This window comes from Rhopalosiphum maidis, chromosome 1 (assembly GCF_003676215.2).
Source record: "Rhopalosiphum maidis isolate BTI-1 chromosome 1, ASM367621v3, whole genome shotgun sequence".
Classification (NCBI taxonomy): Eukaryota; Metazoa; Arthropoda; class Insecta; order Hemiptera; family Aphididae; genus Rhopalosiphum; species Rhopalosiphum maidis.
Window position 1 is genome coordinate 88,999,125 of NC_040877.1, and position 26,261 is coordinate 89,025,385.

The 26,261-nt window shown below is 26.2% G+C and overlaps 1 protein-coding gene across 2 annotated transcripts in view; it reads right to left on the minus strand.

Moving 5' to 3' along the window:
- LOC113556923 (histone acetyltransferase KAT7) overlaps window positions 1-21,783 on the minus strand; it is a 90,678-nt gene extending 68,895 nt beyond the window's left edge. For both annotated transcript variants that reach the window (XM_026962155.2, XM_026962154.2), the window contains exons 1-7: window positions 21,600-21,783; window positions 19,824-20,532; window positions 17,021-17,353; window positions 16,714-16,952; window positions 16,373-16,645; window positions 14,035-14,261; window positions 13,654-13,840 (exon numbers count right to left, since the gene is read on the minus strand). In XM_026962155.2, coding sequence (XP_026817956.1) covers window positions 13,654-13,840; window positions 14,035-14,261; window positions 16,373-16,645; window positions 16,714-16,952; window positions 17,021-17,353; window positions 19,824-20,532; window positions 21,600-21,617 — 1,986 coding nt within the window. In that variant the 5' untranslated portion in view covers window positions 21,618-21,783. The remainder of the gene's footprint in view (window positions 1-13,653; window positions 13,841-14,034; window positions 14,262-16,372; window positions 16,646-16,713; window positions 16,953-17,020; window positions 17,354-19,823; window positions 20,533-21,599) is intronic.
- Between the last annotated feature and the right edge of the window lie 4,478 nt (window positions 21,784-26,261).

Consider the following 26,261-nt stretch of genomic DNA (forward strand, 5'->3'; position numbering starts at 1 on the left):
CGATATAATATCATATATTATAATACATATATATATATATACATTACAACAACGACGCAACGGGTGAGTTTCAGAGGACGGGATAACGGGAAGGGTCGGGGAGGTGCTCGGCGATACTGCCGTGCCGGTGGCAGGTCCGGACTCGCGCGCACGCACAGACGCACGCACGCACATCACCACCGTGCACCACTTCGCGTAGACTGTCGTCGTCGTGTGTAATCTGAAGTCTAGACGTCTGTTGTAATCAGAGACTCGACGAGGCGAACAGCGGCTGCGGCGGCGGCGGTGAAAGAGGAGGATAAGGCCGAGGACGAGGACGACGACGGTGAGGAGGCGGAGGAGAATGTCTAGGTGGAAGACCAATAAGACGGTAGTGGTGGACGGGACGGGGTGGTGGGGTAGGGCTATACGTGGAAAAAGAATTACCGGTCTCGACACCAACCCCTCCAGCCGCGCAGCCCGACTACCCGCCGCCGACGATGTAGTTGCCGCCGCCGTCACACCGACGTGTGTTTTTCACCTCCCGACGGGAACGCGATTTTTATATTTATTTTTATTTTCATTTTTTTTTTTTAAATTTTTTCTTTTTTTGCAACCACCGTCTACATCGCGCTGCAGACGGTTGACCCGCAACGCCCGTCCTCGCAGCAGCCGCACATTGTAGAATGGTGCCAGCGGCGCGTTATGCGACATAATTACATCACGACGAACGCGTATATACACACAATATTATTTCAATATATTATCATTGAATATCGTGAGTGTGTGTGCAAAGGTAGTCATTACTCATAAAATAGTGATAATACGTAGTATGTCCCTAAAATTAAATTAACACATCATACAACGACGATAAGCTTAGTCACGGCATAATAATATGTTCCCAATGATTAAATATTAAAATAAACCAATACATATTTTTGAATTTAACAGTTTAATAAAAAAAAATGATGGAATTGACTAACTATGGTTATAGCAATAACGATACTATATGGCATGCATTAATGCGTGTACAACGGTCAGCGATTGATGTCGGATAAATGTTTAACAAAACTATACTAATTAGTAGGTAATTATTATTATAAAATAAATTTTAAAGTTACACAATAGCTTTGTGTGAGCCATGTGGTAAAAAACACAAATTAAAATGTAATCAAATTTTTTTTTAAACCAAATTAATATACAACATATATAATACATATATGTATATATGTACAATAAATAACTTTTGTTAACTTTAAATTTATAATCCTATTATCCAACATTTTTAGCATTGCAAATAAACTTTAAGTTACATTTTTTTCATTATATTGATAATTACCAACAATAATCAAACAAAATTAAGTTATACGCACATGTTTAATATAATTATATTATGTTTCAAATTCCATTACTCCATCTCATTGTATTAGTAAATCTGTCTGAAACACCTCCTGTGTATATACGATTTGATATAACCATAAAGAAATCACTTTTGAAATTTCTAGTTACATTTACGCATATTTGTCATTAAAATCTTGTCAAAAACAACGGTCTAACCATACTTCATAAAGTTTCTATAGTGAGATACAATTTATTTATATGGTTAATTTTATCTTCGAAACTGATCTTCTTAAACTCTCTAAAAAGCATACCCATTATTTTATGTATTTAATAATAAAACATACATAAATAATGTCTTTAATACATCTTTTATCTGCATTTGACCATAAGCCCTAAATTTAATCAGCTAGACAAATTAGAAATGTATAAACATAAATTATAGAATTATAGGGAGTTATGGTTCATAGTTGTCAAGTCATCTTAAATGCAGTAAAATAAGGAAAAAAGATAAAAAAAAAGATAGAAAATACATTAAGAAAAAAATAGATAATGGTTATGTTTGAAGCATAAAGTAAGTAATAAGTTAATATTACTAATAATTAATAACTATGTCAAAAATGTATAAATGTATTATTAACATTGAATATAATATATACTTAATATACTTATACATCGTATATGTTTACTATATGGTCTATATGCATTCTATTTTTTCAGCAACTTTTTAAAAACATGGTTAGTTATGTCCACAAATCACCTGATATTGATAAAAAAAATGGTTTTCATTTTGCATATAAAAATTCATACTTTGAAATCTATTTAAACAAAAGCTGAGTTACGTTTCTAATTTTAATTTCATTTATTCAGTGATTTTATCTTTGAAAAAAAAAATTAAAAATACTTTACCTATTTGAAAGTTAGACATAAAAAGAAATTTTATTATAATTTAACATGTCTTCTCAAAATTTAATGTAAATTGTAAATAAATACGAATCTTAATAATAACTATTAATAACTTAAAAATTAAACAAGATTCTGTAATAAAGAAAAAAGTATGAAAATCATATTTAAAAAGAAGTTGGGTAAGTTAAATTAAATTGTTTGTAATTTGATTTTTTTTTGTATAGGTTTTTAAGATTTTTAAAAAGAATTTCTTATTAAGTCTAATCTTGATTTAAGCATACGAATTTTGAAATATAAACCTTTAAGATATCGAATTTTATTGTAATGGTTATTATAATAGGCAGATTTCAACATAGTTTAAGATAATGAAAAACTCAAGAAATCGACATTTGACATAATTTGAATCTACATACTGCACCATCCTATAATATAATTAATTTAGACACAAAAATTCGTCTGTTTAAATTGTTTTGAACAATATACTGAGTGAGTTTATCTGAATTGATATAATTAAAATAGACTGGTGCGTTGTTATAAATACAGTGGAAAATATTAATTAAAACAACCAATTAATTTAATTTTATACCTCATTTCAATAATAAAAAAAAACTTAAGTGGCTATAGCTAAAAACCGGTATAGCATCATATAAAATAGAAAAGTTTTTTATTCTTTAAGTCTGATCATAGACTATGATTCATAGTTAAAATGTATAATTCAAGAGGTGAAATAATGTTATATAGGAATTAGGAATCCGATGGTGACCAATTATAGTGACTAATTTACAAAACTCTTCACTCTTCATTTCGTTCAATGACATTACAATGCCCAGTCAATCCAATTAAAAACTATCATTATGTTTCCTCAATGAAAATAATTATAGATGTCTAACTCTCCCCCGTCTGAATTCGTGGTTTGAATTTATTTATTTATTTAACTTAACAATCAGTAATTGGAGAAGGAGGGTTGCCGATCCAAATGTTTGTGAAAGAAATACTGATACGTCGGACAATCACTATTTTTTTTTTACATCTAGTTGTAGTTAAATACAATATATATATAACTAAATAAAAAAATTAAAAACCTAACCTAACCTATACAACTCGTTATTAAAAAATTACAAAATTATAATTTTAAAAAAAAAACGGACAAAGCACCTGCTATAAAACGAATTTAAAGGATACCTCATCATTAAGTTGGTCACAGTATTTATCGAAAGTAGACGATGAATTTTGCCAAAAACATAAATTTTATAATATTATGACAAATATTATTTGTTATTAACTACTAAATCAATACCAATGTACAGTAAAAGGGTAAAAAAAAGCATATAATTTGTCTACATATTTTTAAATTTTCATTGTGTATTGAAAATTAAAAAATAATAATATCTTAAATTTTTTTAATTTTACGTGTTTAATTTGACTTAAGTAACTTCTTTATAAGTTATGAATAATATATACAACCGATTTTAAAAAATAAATAAATTATTGTTATTTCTTAGTAGTATTTTCATAATTTTAGTTAAAAGATATATTATATTTTTATAAGTATACATGATGTAATAAACTAATTACAAAAATAGTAGTACTATTATTTAACTCAAATATTGATTTGTAAACAATTAAATATTATTCAAATTATAGTATGTAATTTTATATAAAATTTAGATTCCTAATTAAAATGTATAATGATTTTAATCTTATAAAAACATTAGTATAATTAATAACTTCATAACATATAAAATACATTTTTTTTTCTAATGTATTTTACCCATGTTAAAGGTAGAAGTATAATAACTTATTGTTCCATAAATAAAAAATTTGTATAGATTACGCGTATTAAAGGTAAAAATTCCGAAACGACATTATTCAATTAGCATTTAGTGAAGTCATTAACAAAAAAAAAAAATGAAATCATCGAAATTAATTTAGCTTTCTAATTAACATATTTAAAGTCACAAATGTGAGGGAAATGTTTATTAAATAACTTTAACTTACTAACAGTTTGTTATTGTCACTGATTCATCAATAAACATAAATTATTCACAAAATGTAAACAAAAACGTAAACATGTATTTGAATAGAGTTTGCAAGTGCGCAATAATTAAAATTAGTATTGACAAAAGAACATAATTTATAATATTTTAAAACTCTAAAGGTTGAATTTTTTTAGCGATACAATAAGCATTGGTTATTATTTATTTTTATGATGAAAAAATGTGATTGTATTCCTTAAAAAGTTCTAACTATGATTAAAATCTATATTATTATTATTACCGTTGTTATGATTAATTAGCAGAATAAATTATTAAGTTATTTTAGCTACGGCCTACAGGACAGAATATTTAAGTTAGATGGTTGAATTTAGTGATATTGGCATAATGGCATACAATACACACACACACACACACACACACACACATATATATATAGGTGCAGTATAAATTTGTGGGGTGGAAACCGACTCAGGTATAATATATAATATCACAGACGGCCAAGACGGGGCGAAAGGGGCGACGGCAGTATATAAAGCGACAATGGAAAGAGGCAGACGTCTCGACGGTCGTATCGACCGGGCAATAACTCCTGGGGCTTTTCCAGACATAAGCACAGCCGTTGGGGCTTTCATCTAACATAAATACGAATTTTAAAGCAGAAAGATGGGAATTACGTATTGCACGTTGCGTAGGTACCATACATAAACCATTTTCCATCATCACATTCATTTGCGTACAAAGTATCCAAAATATTTCAAAAGTAAAATAACAACAAAAACACGCAATTTTTCATAAACATTTTCATATTGTATTCATACAGTTTAAATAAACTTGCATGAGTACCAAAAATAATAATTAATCTTACTGAATTTTAAATGCGTTACGTACACCCAACTTTGACATTTTGAACACATCATCACCCAAATTATATTTATTATTATAGAAGAAGAAAATGTAGGATTTGGTTTTAGTATAAATAATCAAACAAATATTTCATCAGATTTTTGAAATCATAATTCCATAAAAATATCAATAGTATATATGTAAGAAATCAATATACTTGATTTTAATTTATATCAATTTTTTACTTGGTAGGTAAAACTATTCATGATAAAAGATACTTGAAATAATATATTCTACTATAGGTATCACTAAATTATTAGTTTTTGATGTAATTAATAATTTCCTATTTGTATATGTTCGATAGTGCATAAATATTATTTTCAATTCTATATGATAATTTGAAATTTACAAACAAAACCATATAATACATATTATAAACTAATGCATCATACATAGCTGCTTAAGAACCCTTTTTACATCCGATTACACAAAAACCCATACCCCTTATACGCCATTAACAATGCATTTTTTTTAATTGCAACATTATTACTGGCCGGACTTAAAATCATTTTATATGAAAAACACTAATATAATATAATAATTGCATGTACCTAACCTAACCTAAAAGTAACTAAATATAGGTAGTTTATGTGAACCCATTATTGATACATTACTGCAGATAATTTTTACCACTTTCTGGTTGTGCTTGGACAACAAACAGAAAATAAAACGTAGGAGCATTAATAATTTAACACTTTTTAATTAATAGATGTAGATGAAAATCATGATTTCCCTCCAGAATTTTCCGAGAACATTTATCTATATTAACACAATTGTAAATTAATAAAAAAAAATGACTATACCTTCCAGTAAATTATTTTATTAGCAATTTTGTAAAAATAATCTTTAATCTTTTAAGTTTATAATATGTCATACCATATAAAATTTAAGTAATTTATTAATTTATTGAGTATTATATTACTATAGGAAAATAATTATAAAAATTAACTGTTGAATACAGATAATACAGATAATACAGATAATACAGATAATATCAATAATAATAAAATAAACTGTGAAATTAAAATTAAAAATAAAAACAATTAAAGAAGAGTTAATAAAATATACTTAAATTACCAAAACTATAATAAATAAAAAGTATTTGTTTGTATAAAGTATTTCCTTAAAATTATAAATCGTGAAAAACTGAGATATTTTGTAATTTTAAAAACAATGTTTTAAGAACCATTATTTATCCGAATGCACAGTACAAAAAAGAGCAGTTTCGTCCTGGAATTCCCATTAAAATAATTAATCGTTCATTAAAACAAAGAAAAGAAAACATTAAATAAACTACACACATGGTCACAATAAATTTAGAGCAAATACAGGTACTCGTATGTAACATTTTGACTACCGCTATTTCAAAAGGAAAAAGGTAAATTTCTATCAATTTGTACGTAATTATTAATTATATAATAATAATAATAACAATGAAAAATTTATCAAAATAAAACTATATTATATAATTTTGTAAAAGCGAAGTTTTTTTTATAGTGATTGTTTATGTTCTAGAAAACTAAGTAATAAGATATAAACAATATTGAACAAAGAATGAAATTTATAATGAACTTCTTAACTAAAGAAACAATTACTGACTGTATCTATATAAAAAAAAATAATAATCTCAAAAAATATTTATTAAATTTTTCATTTATTGATATACATACTTAAATTCATATATCATCGGCATTAACATCAATAATACTTATTATTATTTTATTATTTAAATATTTTTTTAATAACATCTATAGTAATTTATTTAGTTTTGAACTATCTTAAAGTTACTACTTATGCGTTTAATTGTCCTATCTTCTTATAAATTCTGATTTAATCGAGCATGAGAATAGCTATAATACAGTACCATTTCAAATAATAAGATACCTATATACTAACTTTATCAAAGTACATCTATATATTCAGTATACCCTGAAGTACCCGGATTAACTTTTACCTTTTCTTTCTAATAACTCATATTTTGCTTTAACTTCATTTATTATTTATTTGAATTTTATAACACAAAGTATTATATATTGTACTTATCACGTATGTAAAAAGCATTATTGACAATCTACAACCGTTAAAACAATAAATAATGATGATAAAATATTTCATTCGATACCGATCCGTAAGTATATACATTTTGTGCGTGAACATTTATAACGATGAATTCTTTAATCAGCAACGACTTTATACATATGATATTAATGATTTTAAGTAATTCGATTATTAACATTTTAATTTTAACCTAACCTAACCTAATAGAAAACTTAAAAATAATATTAAATATTAATTTAATTATATAATTAAAACTTCAGCTTATCATACAAATTGAATATATAATTTCACATAAGTATTTAGCATTTATTTATTTAAAATGTTAATATAGATATTTGCATAATACTCACACAACTTTAAAAATAAAACATGTATTTTAATGTTATAATATGAATTGAATAATGTTACTAGTTATGACATCAAGTAAGTATCGATGTAATGTATGTGTTAAATTTAAATTCAATGATAAATCATTACATATCTACAAAAAATGATTCTGAGCAAAGACTATCTATCAGTCTATATTACTATGTAGATAAAGCTTATGATATTTTTGTATTACCATAATAGTTATAGTTATTTTACTATTAGTAATACGGTAAAATAATTAATCTTTAACTGTCGATTTTATTAAATTACCTATTAATATTTAATTATTATAATTGTACCTATATCGTTTATCATATATTATTGTCCTTACTTATGATTCAATACCAACTTACAATAGAATAATAAAAGTCGGTTTATGATTATTGTATATAACAGCAAATAATCTAAATATTTTGAAAATATCACTGTGGCATAAAAGAAAATCAAAAATCGAAAACGTCAATAAATATATTGAAAATAATATACTTTATATGTATAGAAAATTATAATAAAAACATTTGGTAAAAATTTAAAGTATAGGATACAGATATATTTTTTTAAATTTCAATAAAATAAAAAAATCGTTAGACGATAAATTGTTATTTTACACGTGAATTTCGTAAAATTTTAACTTCGGACACTTATAATAAATATTTGTAGAATGACATATACTTGCTATTTTTTCATTCCAACGATAACAACTACTAAGAAACTTTGCATTAAATTTTCAAATTTTAAGTATGAATGTTATACATTTTTAATTACAAAATAATTTGCAAACTATTAAAAATTTTCAATAATTTCATAAACTTCCAACTTCGTTTAATTTTTTTTTTAAATTCTATTAACAACAATTTTTTGAGAACCTTGTTTTTAATTTTGGTTTTTGACCAAGCAATTTTATATTATCATTTCCTATTCATAGTATTTTCAAAACATTTTAATTATTTTAGAACTTTTTATAGACATTTAAAATTTTAAATTGTTCACTATAAATACGGCTAAAAATGTATCGCTAGATAAATAGGCCTAATAATTTAATTCAATTCTAGACCGAATATTAATGTTAACATTTTTATTTAAAGCATTCTTAACATGGAATACTCTCATCAATTATACTTTGATTGATGACATTTTTTATAAATGTAACTTTAAAAAATCATATTACAAACATCCATACTGTTTACATAAATTTTAAAAGTATCAAAAACTGAATTAGGTATATAATAATAATATGAATGTGTGCATGTTAGTGTGTGTTAAGGACTAGAGCTACATCTGTGTAATTTACTGATAAACACGAAAATAATAATAACCAAAAATGTCGTAGGGACCCTAACCTGACCCCATTCTCGTCTGCCCTCATAAATATACGTCACTGGGTCCGTCGTCGGACGTGATCATCATATAATACGACACATTATAAAACACTATATATGTACTATGCGAATTTCAAAAAAATACAAAGTATATATATGAATAATAATAATAATTAGTTACAAGAGCCGTCTGGGACTACTGAACGAACCTGACAGTGTATTTCATAAGGCTAACTAATTGTGTGCATAGTCACTTAAAATCGATAAGATTCCGTAAATCGTGTAGTTTTACGATCCCTAAACTATTATATGGACAGTATTTATGAAATAACATTTTAAATACATTTTTTATTATTATTTAAATATAAATAGGTTTGATTTTGATGTGCAATTTACAAAACATATAATGCAATAATTTCTATGTAGCTATTTTTATATTTGATAATAAAATATTAATATTTTAATATACATAAGTATTAGGTACCTTGAAATATTTTTGTAGGTATAAGTACTATTATTTATAATTATTAATGTTTTAAGTTACGCTTGCGAACATTAAGTAAATAGAAACCTAGCTATAATTGATTACTTATTTCTACTATGTATGAAAAAAAAACTAAAAATGTATACCATCATATATTTCTATTTCTATACAGTATGTGTTCTACCGGTGTTTTGATTTCCATATAATATTGTACTTTAGCGTATAATTGTGTGAAGTAATATAAATAATATAATGTAGTGATTTATAGGAACATATCTTAAGGTGAATTTATTAATTATAAGAAAAAACTTTAATTACTATGCGTTTACGAGGGTAGCAACTGTAGAAATATAATATATAATTTATAAATATTACTCATAATGGTATAGGAAACGTACAATTAAACGAGTTTAGGAGACCCGCTGATTTTGAGCAACTATGCCCCAAATTCATTAGCGTTCGGAAAAACGCAACCCAGTACGGGTCCATGACCTGGGACAACCCCATTTTCTGCGGTAGTTGATGCGGTGAGGTAGCGGTTCAGTGCTCATCGATGGGGGTGAGGGGCAGACACGCAACCGCCGCTTCGACTGGTGGCAGTGGGGATTCGCACATTAAAATGGCTAGACACACGTACTCCACTATCGGGTCAAGCAGATCGACGTAGGTGTAAGGGGTTAGGGAAAACCCTTTACTATACTTGCGAGCGTCTACTCATCTGGGCCACTTTATGTATTATATATTATAATTTTAACTCTATGGTGTTGAGGACTGAGGGGTTGGAATATCTCGCTAAATACAGGCAGTACACATTATATTATACATACAATATACATATATAATATACTGTTAAGTTTTTAGTTTTAATGAGGGTGTGCCGATATTACGTCTTGTGATTGGTGGTAACCGTAATGTACGTATCGAACACGCCCTGTATATCGTCAGTTTTTGACAACATATTCAATTCAATGCCGTCATTTCAGTATTTTCCAGACTATTTAAAACTCACCATATTATCGAATAATATTTCCTGGGGACTGGGGTAGAAGAGTAAAATACCAATTTATGATAAGGTGAAATACAATAGTCTTTGAAAATGTTGAGAGAAAAAATCAGAAAATTCCATTGAAAATTCAGTTTTCTAAAAAAATGTATTTCCTTTATTATTTATTATTAAACGAGTTTTGGGTTTTATTTACATAAAAAACACTAAACATTTTACCAGAAATACTCATAATACATAAATATATTAAGTTATACTGAATCATCCTGATTTAAATATATGAAAATCCAACTAGCTGGTTGTCATTAAAAATTATCGATGTATTAAACTACGTATAATGTATAATCTAATGATATTTCTAAATATATACACAATATGCGTTACATATCTGATACATAAACTTTAGAAGTAGCAGATTCGTAATAAATCCCTGTAAAAATTGTATTATTATAAATTTGGGAGGATTAGTTAACTAAATAAAAAGCTATAGTTACTATTTCTAGTTTAAGTTTATTGTTTCAAGCGTATTATGAACTCCAGAGTATATTTTTAATTTTATTCACTCTAATAATATAAGATTACACGCTGTTTAAATCAAATTCAAAAAAAGATATCACCTATAACATAGTTTTAAAAAACTCAAATCATTGCATAAAAAAGACTTAAATTTTTTAAATTAAAAATAGTAGGTGGACAAGTGAGTACTGTTTTTCTGTACATTATAATAGTTGTCGAGTATAGGTCACTCTAATGGGTGTGTTAAATTGTAATTCAATGATATATCATTACATACGAAAAACGATTTAAAGATGGTATATTACTAAATATATTTCATGTTTTTTGATACATCTATTAACGTCATTTATTAAACATAAATGGGTCATAGTATTTATATTATGTAAATAGATAATATCTTAAAATTAATATACATACTTAGAAAACTTCATTGCGTATATAATTAAATTCATAATAATATACATAAAAGTTTCATATCCCCATGAATAATATTTTTGAATTATAACAAAATAATTAACGTCGTTAAAACACATTATTTTGTATAAATATCAAAAAAATAAAAAAAAATAAATAATTTTTTGTACATTTTTTAGATTTTATGTCCCCTAGAACTACTTATGAAGAATATAGCATTAATTTTTCACATCTTACTATCTTAGCTTAAAAAGTTGAGGATTTTTGAAGAATTTTGAACTTAAAATGCATATGAAAATAAAATATGACTATGTACTTTTATAATTTTTATTTAAATATAAGAACTCATGTTGATTCCATATTCAATTTTCCAGAATTTCGATGCGGCGAATTATTTTTCAAATAGAGCCAAAATAACTTAAAAACATTATATGTATAAAAAATAATAATATACATTTTCGTGAAAATTTCAAGTATCTACGAATATTGGTTTTTTAATTAAAAAAAAAAAATCTATTTTATCGAAAACTGGTTTTGCATAAAAATGTCCATTTTTATATTTTTTTCCCCGATTACTTTGAAAAATATTAGAAATTATTAGTTTTAACTTTTCTTAAGTACAAACTTGGTCCAATTTCCTATTAAAAATATTTTCAATGTGGAAAATCGAAACATTAGATTACTTATCGTGTACACATAAAAAACACATATCATTGTAAAAAAATACATTCATCGTCTTACTCAACACTAAAATAATTTTTTTGTCAGTTAAACAATGATAAATTGATAAAATTGAAATTGTTCCTTTTTTTAAAAATATAATATGAAAATTCATCACCTAAGTATCAAAAATATGCAAAAAACCTAATTTCTTTATTGGTAAAAATTACCACCATTGTACAATAACTTTTTAAAACATAGTAAAGTATAGCTGTACAAATAGCTTTTGATATCTATAATCATATTAAAATTCTAATAACTAACCAATTTAAAAGTTGACAGAATCAATTTTGCGCATACTAATTGCACAACAGCTAGATAATTAAAGAGATCCTATGGCGCCGAAATCCATGTTGAGGTCGGATCATGGCCCGACCTCTCTTTTGAAAAATGTGGCCGGTAGGGGACATTATATAAACATCATAATTTTATTATGAGTATATTATGTTTATTTTTAAACCGCCTCCCCACCAAATTGAATATTTTTTTACGCTCAATAGGCCACAGTTTTTAAATCCCACGACAAATTTTAAAAACTTCGACAGACTGAACAGATCATTCATCACAATAAATTTAATCATGTTATACACTTAGAATTAAATGAAAAAATTATAATATTCGAGTATTATATTTTATATGTAAATAATTATCAAAGCAAAATAAAACCAAACACCAAAATTAATTTAAGAAGGAATCAAAATTGTAATGCAATAAAAAAACCTACAGTACAAAATAATATATTATGTGTTATAATTTTCACGTAAAATAAGTGTATAAATATAAAAACAAAATGAAAACTTAATATACAAAATACACAATTAAATTAAAATGTATGATAATTATACATAATTCTAGTATAAGTCCCTAAACCAACATAAGGTGCTATGAATTTTATTTTAAGATAAATAAAGTAATACATCTATATATTATACCTATATTTAGAGTCAAAGGTGAATGATAGAGTTGCTAATAGTACACTTCTAAATGTTTAATGTTTTGTTGTTCCAAGGCTCAAAATTTTAAATACAACTCGACCATGTTACAAAACAATAATTTAAATTGTTAAAACTACGACAATTGATAGTACAACTACTACTACTACTACTACTAAACCTATAACATAACATGTACTCATGCCTAGATGATTTATTTTCAAAACAGCACACTATTTAGGTTAGTTTGCATTAGATTAAAATAATTCATTATAATAAATGTTATTCATTTTTCTTCTTATAAAATAACAATCAGTATAACCATTTAAATTCAATTTTTGATAGAAAAGTTGAGCTATATGTTGAAAGTTTGACTTCTATAATAATTCTAATAAAATAATGGTGGACTTAATGTCAAACGTTTTTAATTTTATTATTTTTAAGTAATATAAACAAGATAAACCTGTATAAATATAAGATAAATTAAGTAATTAGTATAAATTTAATTTTAACTAAATTAGCAGTTTTAAAGTCCAATTATTAATAAACTTATAAACTAAAATTACTTTGTTTTAATTTAATGATGAGATCAACATAGATCTATTTTAAAATATAAATTGATAAAAAGTGAAAACATGCTATAAAATATGATTATTCATTGTTGTTACTACCTAATTATCATTAATTATATCCAATAGTGTAGAGATTGACTTACCTTACTGAAATAACCAACAATATGACATCCATCTTCGTCCTGAGTAGTCATTATATAAAACAAAAATGGTTCTACATCATAATAAAGTGTTTTATGATCTAGAAAGAACTTGGCAAGTAAACACAAATTTTGACAAAATATTTTGAATCGTTTTCCATCTACTTCCCAAACAGAAATACGGTCTTTCCTAAAACATATAAGTACATAAATTAAAAAAATTATATGAGTTAAAGTATAAAAAAAAATTAACAAAAACAACTAAAAAAAAAAATTATTGTAAAATAAAGAAAATCAAACTTGATAATAAATAACTGGACAGGTAATCTAGTTTTAAAAACTTACAAATAAATTGTGTGACTTATTAAATAATTTCATGCTTACCGATAAACTTCATCACCAGGTGGATGTTTCCAAACACATTTGAGTTTGTGTCTAAATAGTACTGTTTTACTTTTAATATAGTGTAAACAAAATTCACATAAGTACAATTTTGGTACTTGGGTATATTCTTCTGGATATGGACTTTGATACCAAACTTCCATCTCATATTTTCCCATTTCTAAATACTTTGTGCCTTTAAAATTTGGTAATTGTTTTAAATCTTCTTCCTATATATAATAAAAAGAAAAATATATTAAAATTTACAATCCCTACGCATAAATATATATATATATATACAGTATAATATTCCAAACCATAATAATTTTAGATTAGCTACTTAGAGATACTTGCCACACATTAAGAGCACAGCTAGCAGCACATCCTAAACAACCTTCCTCTATCACTCACCATAGTAAGTGGTGGATGAGAGTTTAGAAAACCAATCAAAACTTGATTATGTAGAACAGATGCAAAATTGGCTGCTGACCAGTTATACTCTTAGCATGTGGCAAGTTTAAATAAAAATTGAATTTTGAATGTATAGTAAATATTTAATAAGTTATAAGTATTAAAGGTTTAAATTAGAAAAATTAATGGACTATTATTTTGTAGCATGATTTGTTTCATTCTATTCAGCTTATCAAAACCTTAAATACTTATAAATTATAACACTTATAACTTATCAATTTATCATTCAAAATTTGATTTTTATGTATCTTAAAACTTTAAAAATATATTCTGCTTCAGAATATGAAATTAAATATATATTTAATACAGTGAAAATTTTAAAATTTTAAATATTTTTTTTTTAATGTTTTGCAATGACATTAAATAGTTAAACAAAATTAATAGATATATAATATAAATACAAAAATTAGTACATAACACCTAAAGACATTTAAATGTGTCATTTTTGTCAAGAAATAATGTAACAATAAGAGTATAAAGAAAGAAATTTCTAATACACAAATATATTCTGTCATTTGTTTTAAAAAATACAAAATAAATAGCTTAGCACTTTACACATAATTATAAATATCAAAAAATAATCAAATAGCAGTTGAAAAAATATTAGAATATAATACATTTATTAACAAAAAATTAAATTTCAAAAAACTTGGTACCATAAATAACAAGAGATAAGTGTTTCAAAAAAATAATTTATATTTTATAATTAAATAGACAAGCTCAAAATGGCCCAAAAGCAAAACTATGTCTGATTCAAATTAATTATAGTTAAATTCATTTGGTACTTATAAAAATTGAGGACAAATTATAAAATGTAAATAACTCAACCCATCATAAAAAATATTAAGAAAATTATTATCTATGTTTAACTGAAAGCTTTTTTTAATATTAAAATTTTTAAGAACGTTTATAGGTTATTTTTTTTATGATTCATTAGTTTAAATCAGAAGTCATAATTATTGAAGTACTGAGAAAAATTTTTACTATATTTCACAAGTGTAGACAAAGGCTAGTTTATTAATCTTTCTCTTCAGTAAGAAAAGAAATTGTCAATCTATCTATTAGACATAACAGAAATATTATTTTGCTTGCACCCCCATAAGTTAATTTACATTCAACAAAGATTTTAAATTATAATCATAAGAGAATATGCTAATGTACTGTTTTAATATTTAATCATTTATAAAGACCAGGGATCGAGACTTAAAGAATTTGCTTATTTTTATGGATTGACTTAAAATGTAACAGAGTTCTATGAAAATGTATGTAATGTTACAACACGTTCAATTATGAAATTTGAAAGTGCTTTTTTTTACTTTTTTCAACAATTTTGAAATAGATGCTTATTTCCAGTTTTTCTGATTATTTTTGCTTTTTTAAACAGTTTTTCTACTTTTTATAGTTTTTTCAGAAAATCCCTTGGAAAATCTAAAAGCAATAAGGCAAAATATCTTGAAAATGAAGTTTAATTTTTTTATAATATAAAGATTTATTTATTTTTTTTTGATTTTTTAATTAGAAACTTTTCCTAATCATTTTGTTTCAATATTTAATGTAGTCTTGAATTATATTATTTTTAGCATAATTACAAGTTAGGTCTAGTACCTACTTAATCATGTAAAAAAAAGATTTTTATTTTTTGATCAAATTTTGCTATAAGTTCCAAGCCTGATAAAAACAATGTCAAAGTAATCAGTATAATTCTGTTCACAGAAAACATTAATTATTTTAAAGTAATAATATGATTAAAACTCTTTTTTTATTAATATGCATTATCTTTTTTAACTATAGAAAAAAAATTACTTGTTTGTAATTTTTTAAATTATCTAATAAATTAGTAATTTGTATTGATACTTAGAAAGGTACTAACAATTTTCTCACTGGCTACTGCTTGTGCTTCTTGAAATAACTTAAGATCATAGGTTGGTATATTAGAGCAGTTGAGTATATCAGGCTCTAAATCTTTACCAGCATATTGGTCACTTTGAGAAGTATCACTACTTTCATTTTTTTTCTTATCCTCAATTTTGATCAATCTCATTTCTTTCACTTTATCTCGATACATCTTTTGTTCAGTTGCATTGGGTTTTAATGCACCTTTTAAACGTTCTTCATTTTTCTTAAGTCGTTCAGATAAATTATCCTATAAACAATATGTTATAAATATATGTGGTTTATAATAAAAATATAATACATCATCATTTATATTACTTGGCATTGTTTAATAGTTAATCTGTGATACATTGGACAGGCTTCTGAAGTGAAATGACGCTCATATAGACCGTTCAAATGACCTAATGAATCACAACCATTAACTGGACAAAGTCTTTCTTCTAATTCAACAAGCCCTCCAGTATTCAATCTCTTATCAATACAATTAAGTGGCTTACGAGTTTTATCACGAGCTTTTTTAGTAGGCGATTTGCAACTGGTACTTGTTGATTTACTTCCTAAAATAACAAATTATATTATTCTAATGTCTAAGTATTAGTAAATAAAAAAATAAGTATATGAATACCAGTATCTGAATCAGAATCTGTTGCTGTTGTAGTTCTATGGCTAGCAGCCAATATACGACTAACTCTAGTAGATCCTCTAGTTGTAACAAGTTTTTGGTCTTGACCAGTTTTTGAATTGGAATTAGTATTTGAACCATTTTTAGTTGGTTCTGGAACTGGATATTTTCTAGGCCGTCCACGTCCTCTAGAAACTTTACCACTAGATGAAGATTCGTTAGCACTTGTAACTTTTGTAGTAGGCTGTGGTGTTTTATTTAAAAGTTTCTTTTTGTGCTGTTCTTGAGTTGTTTTTTTAATCTTTTTATCTAATGATGAATCTGTATCTGAAGATTCTAAATAAATAAAAAATAAATATTAATAGGTTTTTATTGTAACATATAATTACCTATAGAATGATGGATAAAATAAAAATGAAAATGTTACGTTTAGTACTAGTAATAATATAAGTACAAGAAGAAATCAAAATCTTAAAAGGGGATAAAGGAATTTTAGTTACTATAGCCCAGCAGTTTCCAACCTTTCTAGTTTTGCAGACTACCAATTTTGTAGAAAACATTTTGAGGCCCACTTATTTAATTAACAGATAAAAAAAAAACAGTTAATTCAAATTTTCGAACCCTTGGCTTAGATCATAGACCAGCTTCTGCGGCCCATTGGTTAGAAACTGCTGCTATAGTCCATAATGATTAGTATTTGAACAGCATATATTATAATTACTATCTTAATTGACTTACTAGTGCACACTATTGTCAATCAACACACACAGATACATACACATAATATAATGTGCATATTAATATGTATATAAATGAATATTGGTGTTTTGTGTAATAGAATATTTAATTAGTATTGTTTTGATAATTAACACACAAGTACATACATTTCTAATTTTCCTTAAATTCAAATTTATAAATTATTATTTTTTGTAGTAGTATTTAGTATTTCATTATTATTGATTGTATAATTTTTATTATTTTGTGTGTACTAATCACCAAAAAACTAAAAATAATCATGTTTACTGATTGCTTTTTTTTTAGTTTTTATTACGAATATCCCTACATTTCTTCGACCTACATCTTGAGTGAGTGAATCACCACATTTTTTATTATTATTCTATTGTGTGCTAATCGCCTCAGTAATGTTATTATTATCTATAATTGTACATTGTCTTAAGCATTATATTTTCCTTATGACATTAAATGACAATTCTATTTTATAAAAATATAAATTTTCAGTTAATGTTGTCTGTATGAATTTGTATATTATTTAGATATAGTTGAAACGACTGGCCAATCTGCTCACTGACATAATTTTAAATACAGTAGATTCTTGATAATCTGATAAATATCAGACCATGCTACTGCTGGATTAACAAAAACAGCGCATTAATGAGGGTTCACATAAAAACGCATTTGTACTTAATGAATAATTAAAAAATTATTTATTAATTATTAAAAAAAGAATAACCTTATTGTACCTCAATGTTAACTGAATAAAAATAAAATATCTCACACGTTTATTCGGATTTAATCTGTTATTACTTAGTTTTATTTAACATTTTATTGTTTACGATAGTAACTTTATATACAAATACATATTGGTACGTATAGGTTAATATAGCCGGATTACTGGACCTATCGGATTATCGAACGGCCGGATCACTGAGATTCTACTGTAATTGTATTATTTTTTGTTATCATATATTTTTATACATTATTGGGCCAAAAAGGAGCTACATTATATATTATGTATATTTTATATTGAGAATTCAATCCTTAACCAATAATACTGCATTAAGTAACTAATTTATTGTTTACTTTTTGTCATTAGCTTGAAATCTACAAACACACAAGTATTCATATACTACATACCTCACGGCACAACAACTCACTAGTCTTGCTCAGCAAACATGTACTCAGGAATATTGCTTAGACTATTGCTTCACATAATTAATAATAATATATATGTGTATGTGTGTGTGTGTGTGTGTGTAAAAGTCAGTTGGTAAGAAGTGAAGTGACTTAAAGTATTTTGTGACCGGACTGACTGCCTAATATTATCTGTTTCGACTTAAACAGTTACCAACTCAAAATAATAGTTTAAATAAAACAACTAAACATTAAATAACAAATATAGTACCCAAACTTTTCAGAAATACTTTTTAAAAATTACAATCAATAGAATTTAAAGATAAATAATTAAAAAATAGACCTAAGTCAGATTGCTTATTAGTTATCGGTATCCAAGAACATTTATTACAAATTTTAAAACTTTTTTTATATACTTTCAGTGGTCGAAGTGGGAAGGGATACGGGGGGATGGCATCCCACCACTTATTATAATCTAAATTTTTCATCTTTCCACTTATTTTGTCCAAAATATTACATCCCCTTTATTAGTATATACAAAAATTTAAATAATATATTCAAGTTATAGTTAAATCATTTTTTTATGTTCCTTAAACTATAGTAGTATATATAAATATTTAAGTTTTGGTATTTGTTTTTATACCTACTTGATAAACTGTAAGTGCATAAATTATATATTTATGTAAATATGTTTTACGTTTTAAATAAAAAATATAATTATATGTTTATACAAATTAAATATATCAACAAATAAAACACCAAACTAAAAACAAAAATATATAGAATATATAAAATTGTATTATAAAAATAAGATATAGGTATAATATAGGCGTAATGTAACAATAGTATAAAAGTGTTAGCATCCCTCTACTTATTTTGAGCCACTTCAACCACTGAATACTTTTTTTTATAATATCTAGTAGATTATACTAACCAGAACTTGCCGATGTTAACGTGGATGTTTTAGTTGTTGGTGAATGTTTTTTTAATTTTGCCATTGCTTTTGGTCTAGGTTTAACTAATGTTTTTTGTGTAGTAGCAGTTTTCATTGGCGTTAGTTTTGGAGGTGGAGGATCACTGTCACTACTGTTTATCTTATCTGGGCTGAAAATACTTTTTGACTTTGAGTCAGGTTTTTTAACTCCATCAGAGATAGCTGTAGCTTTAGATCTCGGTCCTTGACTACGTTTAACATCAGATTTTTTATTTTTGTCCTGTGATTTTAAAACTGCAGCAACTGTTGCAGTAGCTTTAGGTTTTACTGGTGGAAATTTTCTTTTAGTTTTTGTCTCTGCATCTGTATCTGAATCAGTATAGATAGCAGCTGTTAATTTAGGAGCTGTAGTTGGTTTATTTTTAAATTTTTCAGGTGAAGATTGTTTTTTAGATAGTTCAGAGACTTTTGGCTCTGAAGAAGTGGATGCTTTTTTCTTTGGTGACTTCTTGTGTTTTTCAGATTCAGAAGAATTATTATCAGTAGTGGATGAGTTTTCCGTATCAGATGAACTTGAGGAATCAGATCCTGATGTTGATGATGATGAACTACTAGAACTATTTGTACTAGAATCTGTACTGGACGCTAAATCTTTACGTGTAGTAGATTTAGGTGGTGTTGATGACTTATTTACTGAAGAGCCAGATTCCTAAAATATATAACAAAAACAAGGAATGAAATTAAAATCTAAAATATTAAATCTATAAAATAGAGGTACTTATAGAGAAATTAGTATTCATAATTTTGTTTGCCGAAAAATATGGTTACTTAGCGCAGACAACTGTGAGTGAGTAGGAAGTAGGTTTTTGCGACAATGTATGGCACATTTAAGTTTTTACGAACACATGCATTTAGCAAACAAAGTATATAAATATGTATTTACTCAGTAAACTATTGCATTTAAACATAATAAATTAATAAAGTTAATCACAAAATATATTAATAAAAGAAAATTTTGTTTATTCTATAGCGAGTTCTATAGGTATTTCTTTGTTTTAGTTTATTATTGGATTTTAATTTCTCTATAGTCAATCTATAATATAATTTGTATCTAACAAAAAACCTGCAGAACATTGAGTTTGAAAAATGTACGACAACAAGAATCAAAGTTTTAATTATTCTTCTAGAGGCTAGCAAGTAAATTAAGCATATAAGTATAGTATTAATAAATAAACAACATTAAGAAAAACAAATTATCTTTATTTTAATTTTATCGAGATATAATGAATTTGCAGCAATATGTAGGTATGTACTTTATAATTAATACAATGAAATAATATATTATATAGTTAAGACATTGTTAATTCATACTAAAATTGCGAGTAGTGAACCCTGCTTATTTTAATACATTATTCAATAACTACATATTATAGCAAATTTATATTGTCAATAGATTTTATATCTACATATAATCTACACACAATTTAAATAATTTTGATAATTTGGTGTCATTGCGTAAACAATTTGTAAAATTACTTTTAAAAGAATTAGTATAAAATTTCTATTTATACCTGAATTATAGTCAAATACACATAAAACATTTTTAGTAAGAAAGGATTAGGATAAACATTTATGATTTCACTAATACGATTCATTTACTATGAAAACAATGTAGGGAAAAAATTATTGCTTTAGAAACATAAATAATAATGAATAACAAATTATATTGTCAATAAGTAAGTTAGTTATTGTTGACTAGACTAACGATATACTAACCTTTTTCTTCACAGTCATTTTGAAGGATTAATTAAAAATTATGCACAATTTACAATATAACAATTTTTTAAGGAAAATACAAAAACTCAACGTAAAAGAAGAAAACAACAAAATTACAACCGAACTCGGTTCTTATCTGTTTGTAAACAGTTTAGGACCGGGAATCGCAAATGAAGAGGGGGACTAGATCAGATTATCTAGAAACGTGATAACAGCAATTCGATTTTCGGTAGTCAATAGTGCCAACATTGAAACCAAAAAGTCCCACCAATACGTCCATGTATGGGGTTACAATTATAGACATTTCTATTATGTCTATCATGCACCTATGATCAGGACTCGGGACCTAAAGCATTCGGAGTTTCCCGAGTGCGTCCCAAAATTACCTTTTTTTATGTTCCTCTAGTGCGTTCAAAATAAAATAACACCCGAGTGCGTCCCCCAAAAAAATGGTCATACTACTCATATTTTTGACATAGTCTTGGTGCATCCCAGTTCATTTAGAGTTACTCAGTTGTTGTCCCTTCTGAACTACTACTCATTTCAGCCCACTTAGATATAGAAAATTTTATCTATAAGAATCTATATAATTTTCTATTATATAATCCATAAATTCATTAAGTTTTTGGTGTTCCGGCAGTGTAGACATAAAATCTTCAACAAAACATTTCTCCACGTCTTCTTTGTTTAATAAAGGTAATCCAAATACATTTTTCAAAAATTAACCTATCTCTGTTTGATTTTGATAAACCTTACTCAACCCCAAATTTTGAATTTGACGCCACCGTGATTGCCCCAAATGAAAACGACATCCTTTAATAGTTATAGTTGGCCAAACTTTTAATGCACCAAGATGAATAGATAATTCAAAATCGGCAAATATAGATTCGGGAGAACAACATAAATTTAATTTAAAACATTCAGTTTTTAATGTATAAAATCATTTTGCATATGATTCGTTTTCTTTATTATTAAATAAAAAATATTACATGTGAACTGAGAACGCACTTGGGTGATTTAATATAATTTTTCGACTAGACTATGGACGCACTCGGGCTATAAAAAAGGTAAAAATTAAAAACGGGATATCAGGATACTCAGGATATCCCCAAAGCATTTGCTTATTTTTATTTTTTATAGATTGACTTTAAAATTAAAATATAGCAGAGTACTATGGAAGAGTATGTCATGTTAGAAAACGTTGAAATGTAAGTGCTTTTTTTGCTTTTTTCAACGATTATCTCGGTGAATTATTTTATTTCATAAAATACCTATTTTAGATGTACCTATCAACTATTATTGTAAATCAATTATTTGTTATATGAGTTTTTAGATTATAAATAGGTGATAAATCACCTAAAAGTACAGTACAAATCGAAATCGTCGTTCTAAAATATTATACCTATACTAGCCGATCAGATTGGTACTCGCTGGCTAGTAATAAAAACATCGCAATAACCGTCGTATGGAATATGTTCAAAATTCTCAGCGACGAGGTCCATTTTCATACCAACAGTCCGACCGTTCAACATCCTTACTACATATACACAAAGTCGTCACATATTATTACAAAATACGATTTTACATAGAAATTTGTTTTAGCAAATACCATAGCACCAGCTACAGATTTGATTCACGGAATGATTCTACGTGTGGAGAACGACGACAGTGGACCAGACGCACACACGTCATCCGTGAATATGATTGATAACATTTTCAACTTGGTATAAGTGTGCCAGAAGTCGTTAATACAACACCGGACATGGAGACAGCGCAGTTTTTCAACGAAGGAAATGTCGAACGGCCACTCTATATATCTCTTCATTTATTACTTGATATAAATATGGCTCATAAAATAATGGTACAACGAGTGGAGAACCTTGTTGAAGACGTCGTTCTAAGTGATGACGTGGACTGATGGTCCAGTGCCCGGTGGTGATAGAGGAGTTGGATGTGGAGGTTGGTGATCTGGCAAGTTTGGCTGATCAGCACGTAGAGGTTGCAAATGTAAGCGTCAATCCGCTGTCCCGTAGAAGGCGTTTCGCCGCATCTACGTGGAAGCGGATTAAACGCTCCGTTTTACGTTTGTGTTGCTGCGTGCGTTGAGACGACTGTTTAGCACATATGGCAAATTTTTTTCCTGATTAATTTTTCATATCATTATTTCATTGTGCTACCTATCAAATTTTTTTATTCCATTTTGTACACTGTTTTATTTATCAATGTATTATATCTATTGTTAGCCTATATGGCGAATTTTTCGTTATTAGTCTTTTAGACAAGCTTTTTTGTTAGAAGATAATTGATAAATTATTTATATCAATATATGTACCTTGATTTGATATAAATAAATTAAAAATCGTATTTACACAATGAATTACTGTTTTTTTTCTGATTATATAGGTAAATCAATTATTACAAATTAACGACTTATAAAATTGTTAAAATATTTTCAAAGTTTATTGCAAGAGAAGAGGCGGTGAAATAAGTTCAATAGTTAGTAGTATCGACTATCGAAAATAACACTACTTGTAAGAATACACCACGAAGTCTGTTTGAATCCGACTAGAAAAATATACAACTATATATATGTAGGTACTAAAGAATGTAGCAGCAGTAGAATGAGACGGGTGGACCAGAATTTGCAAAAGGTCAGAAGAATCAAGAATTATAGTTAACTTCATAAACAAAAAACGATATAGTAGAAAACATTATCAAAATGCAATAATTATTCATAATCATGTTTATTTAACGAATAAAAATGATCACTGGCACTGTGATTATAATGACAAAGTTAAGAAAGACAGTTTGAATCGTAATAGATTAAAATTATATAATACCCTTATAATAAACTTTACTATATACGTATATCCAACCTACCGATCTCACGTACCTCTGACGTAATCGCTTATGTCAGCTTTGCCCGCTTGTATTGAGCTTCCAATCGACACCAACTGAATTTACAAGTTTATTTTTTTAGTGTCTAGTCGCATAGTATGACGTTATACTGTGATGTTACATAAATGTTTAAAATCACAAACGCGTCACGAACGAAACGTAGTTTGATTTTATTCGTCTCACAAACAACCTCGATGTAAACAATTATTGATTATTATGCTAGTGATATTTGGTTCACTTTTTATATATATATATACAGTGTGATTCCTTTTAAAGGTAACACTAAATAATTTCGGATTAATATGTGGTTTTCGGGAGGGGATAGGGAATACATAAATACACATTTCTTGATAATTTTTACATTTTTAGATCTTTACGTGTGCGCATGCGCAATACAACTATTTTTTTTAAATGGCAACAGGTGTTTTGAATACCAAATTCGGATAGACCAATTTTTTTAAGTCGATTTGATCCTTTTTACCATAGCTCTAAAATCAAAATTGACTAAATGGCAACCAGTCAAATTTTCGATTAAAATTATTGAATTTTTTAACAATCATACTAGAATTTTATGAATTATTATGAAATTTTAAGTATTTTTTTTTTGTATCCGTAGGTTTGCAGATGTTATTAAATCATTTAAATTTAATTTTAAGGAATTAATGTGTATGTCTTGTCCAAGTCTTACAAACGTACAACATAGAAAATTTGCGTTCAGTAAAACCAATTTTATTTTTTTAGGTCTATTACCATATGTGAAATATTACATTTTATAATGGCCATGATTCGTATAAACATTTAAATAAAAATTGAAGTCTAATAATAATACTCTAGATAATAATATTCGTAATACATTCGACTATATAAATTTTATGTGCTATGTTTTTTCTTTAAATCTAAGGGTTGTTAAAATATATTACATAGACAGATCTCATTGTTTCTGAATCAAACGAAGTCGAAAATCAATAACTAACTATAATTAAAAATTGTAACTAATAACTTCTAATTAGTAGGTAATCTATATAATAATATCATGTAATATGCTGAAACATTTTAATTTTAATAAAAAAAAAATATATATGTATATTAATATAATAATTTTAGTAACTTCTATTTACACTTTTTTAACCGTAATAACTGATTCAAAATATCATCCATTGTTACGTATTAATAAAAAATATTAAGGTAGGTATACCTATCTATAATATTATACCCAGGCAGCAATTATTACGTATTATTAATAATATATTTTACGTATATATAAGATATACCCGGGCCACAATTTAAATAAAAAATTAAAAATGTGTTTTTTTTTTAATTTGCTTAAATGTATGATGATCAAGAACATTTATGAAAATGATTTATTGATGATGCTCTTATTATAGTTGTTATGCCTTAAATTATATACTTATAAAATAATTAAATAGTAAAAAAATATTTACATTTTTTTAAACAAAATTCACTATATTTTCACATTCACAATTTTAGATGAACAATAATAAAGCTTATCATTTTTATGTAAATATAACTAAAAACAAAGAAATGGTTTAAACTTAATCTATGTTTGTTCACTTTTTGTTTTCTATCTGTGCGCATATTATAATTGATCTTGCCAGTTGATATATAAAACTGCAATTATGTATAATCAAAGTAATATATTATATTATATTGTGTTATAGTGACAATTTAGGTGTTAGCAGAATTAATTGTCTTTGTTTGAAATACTGTAATGAATAAAACGAAAAATTGGTCCATTCCCTGTAA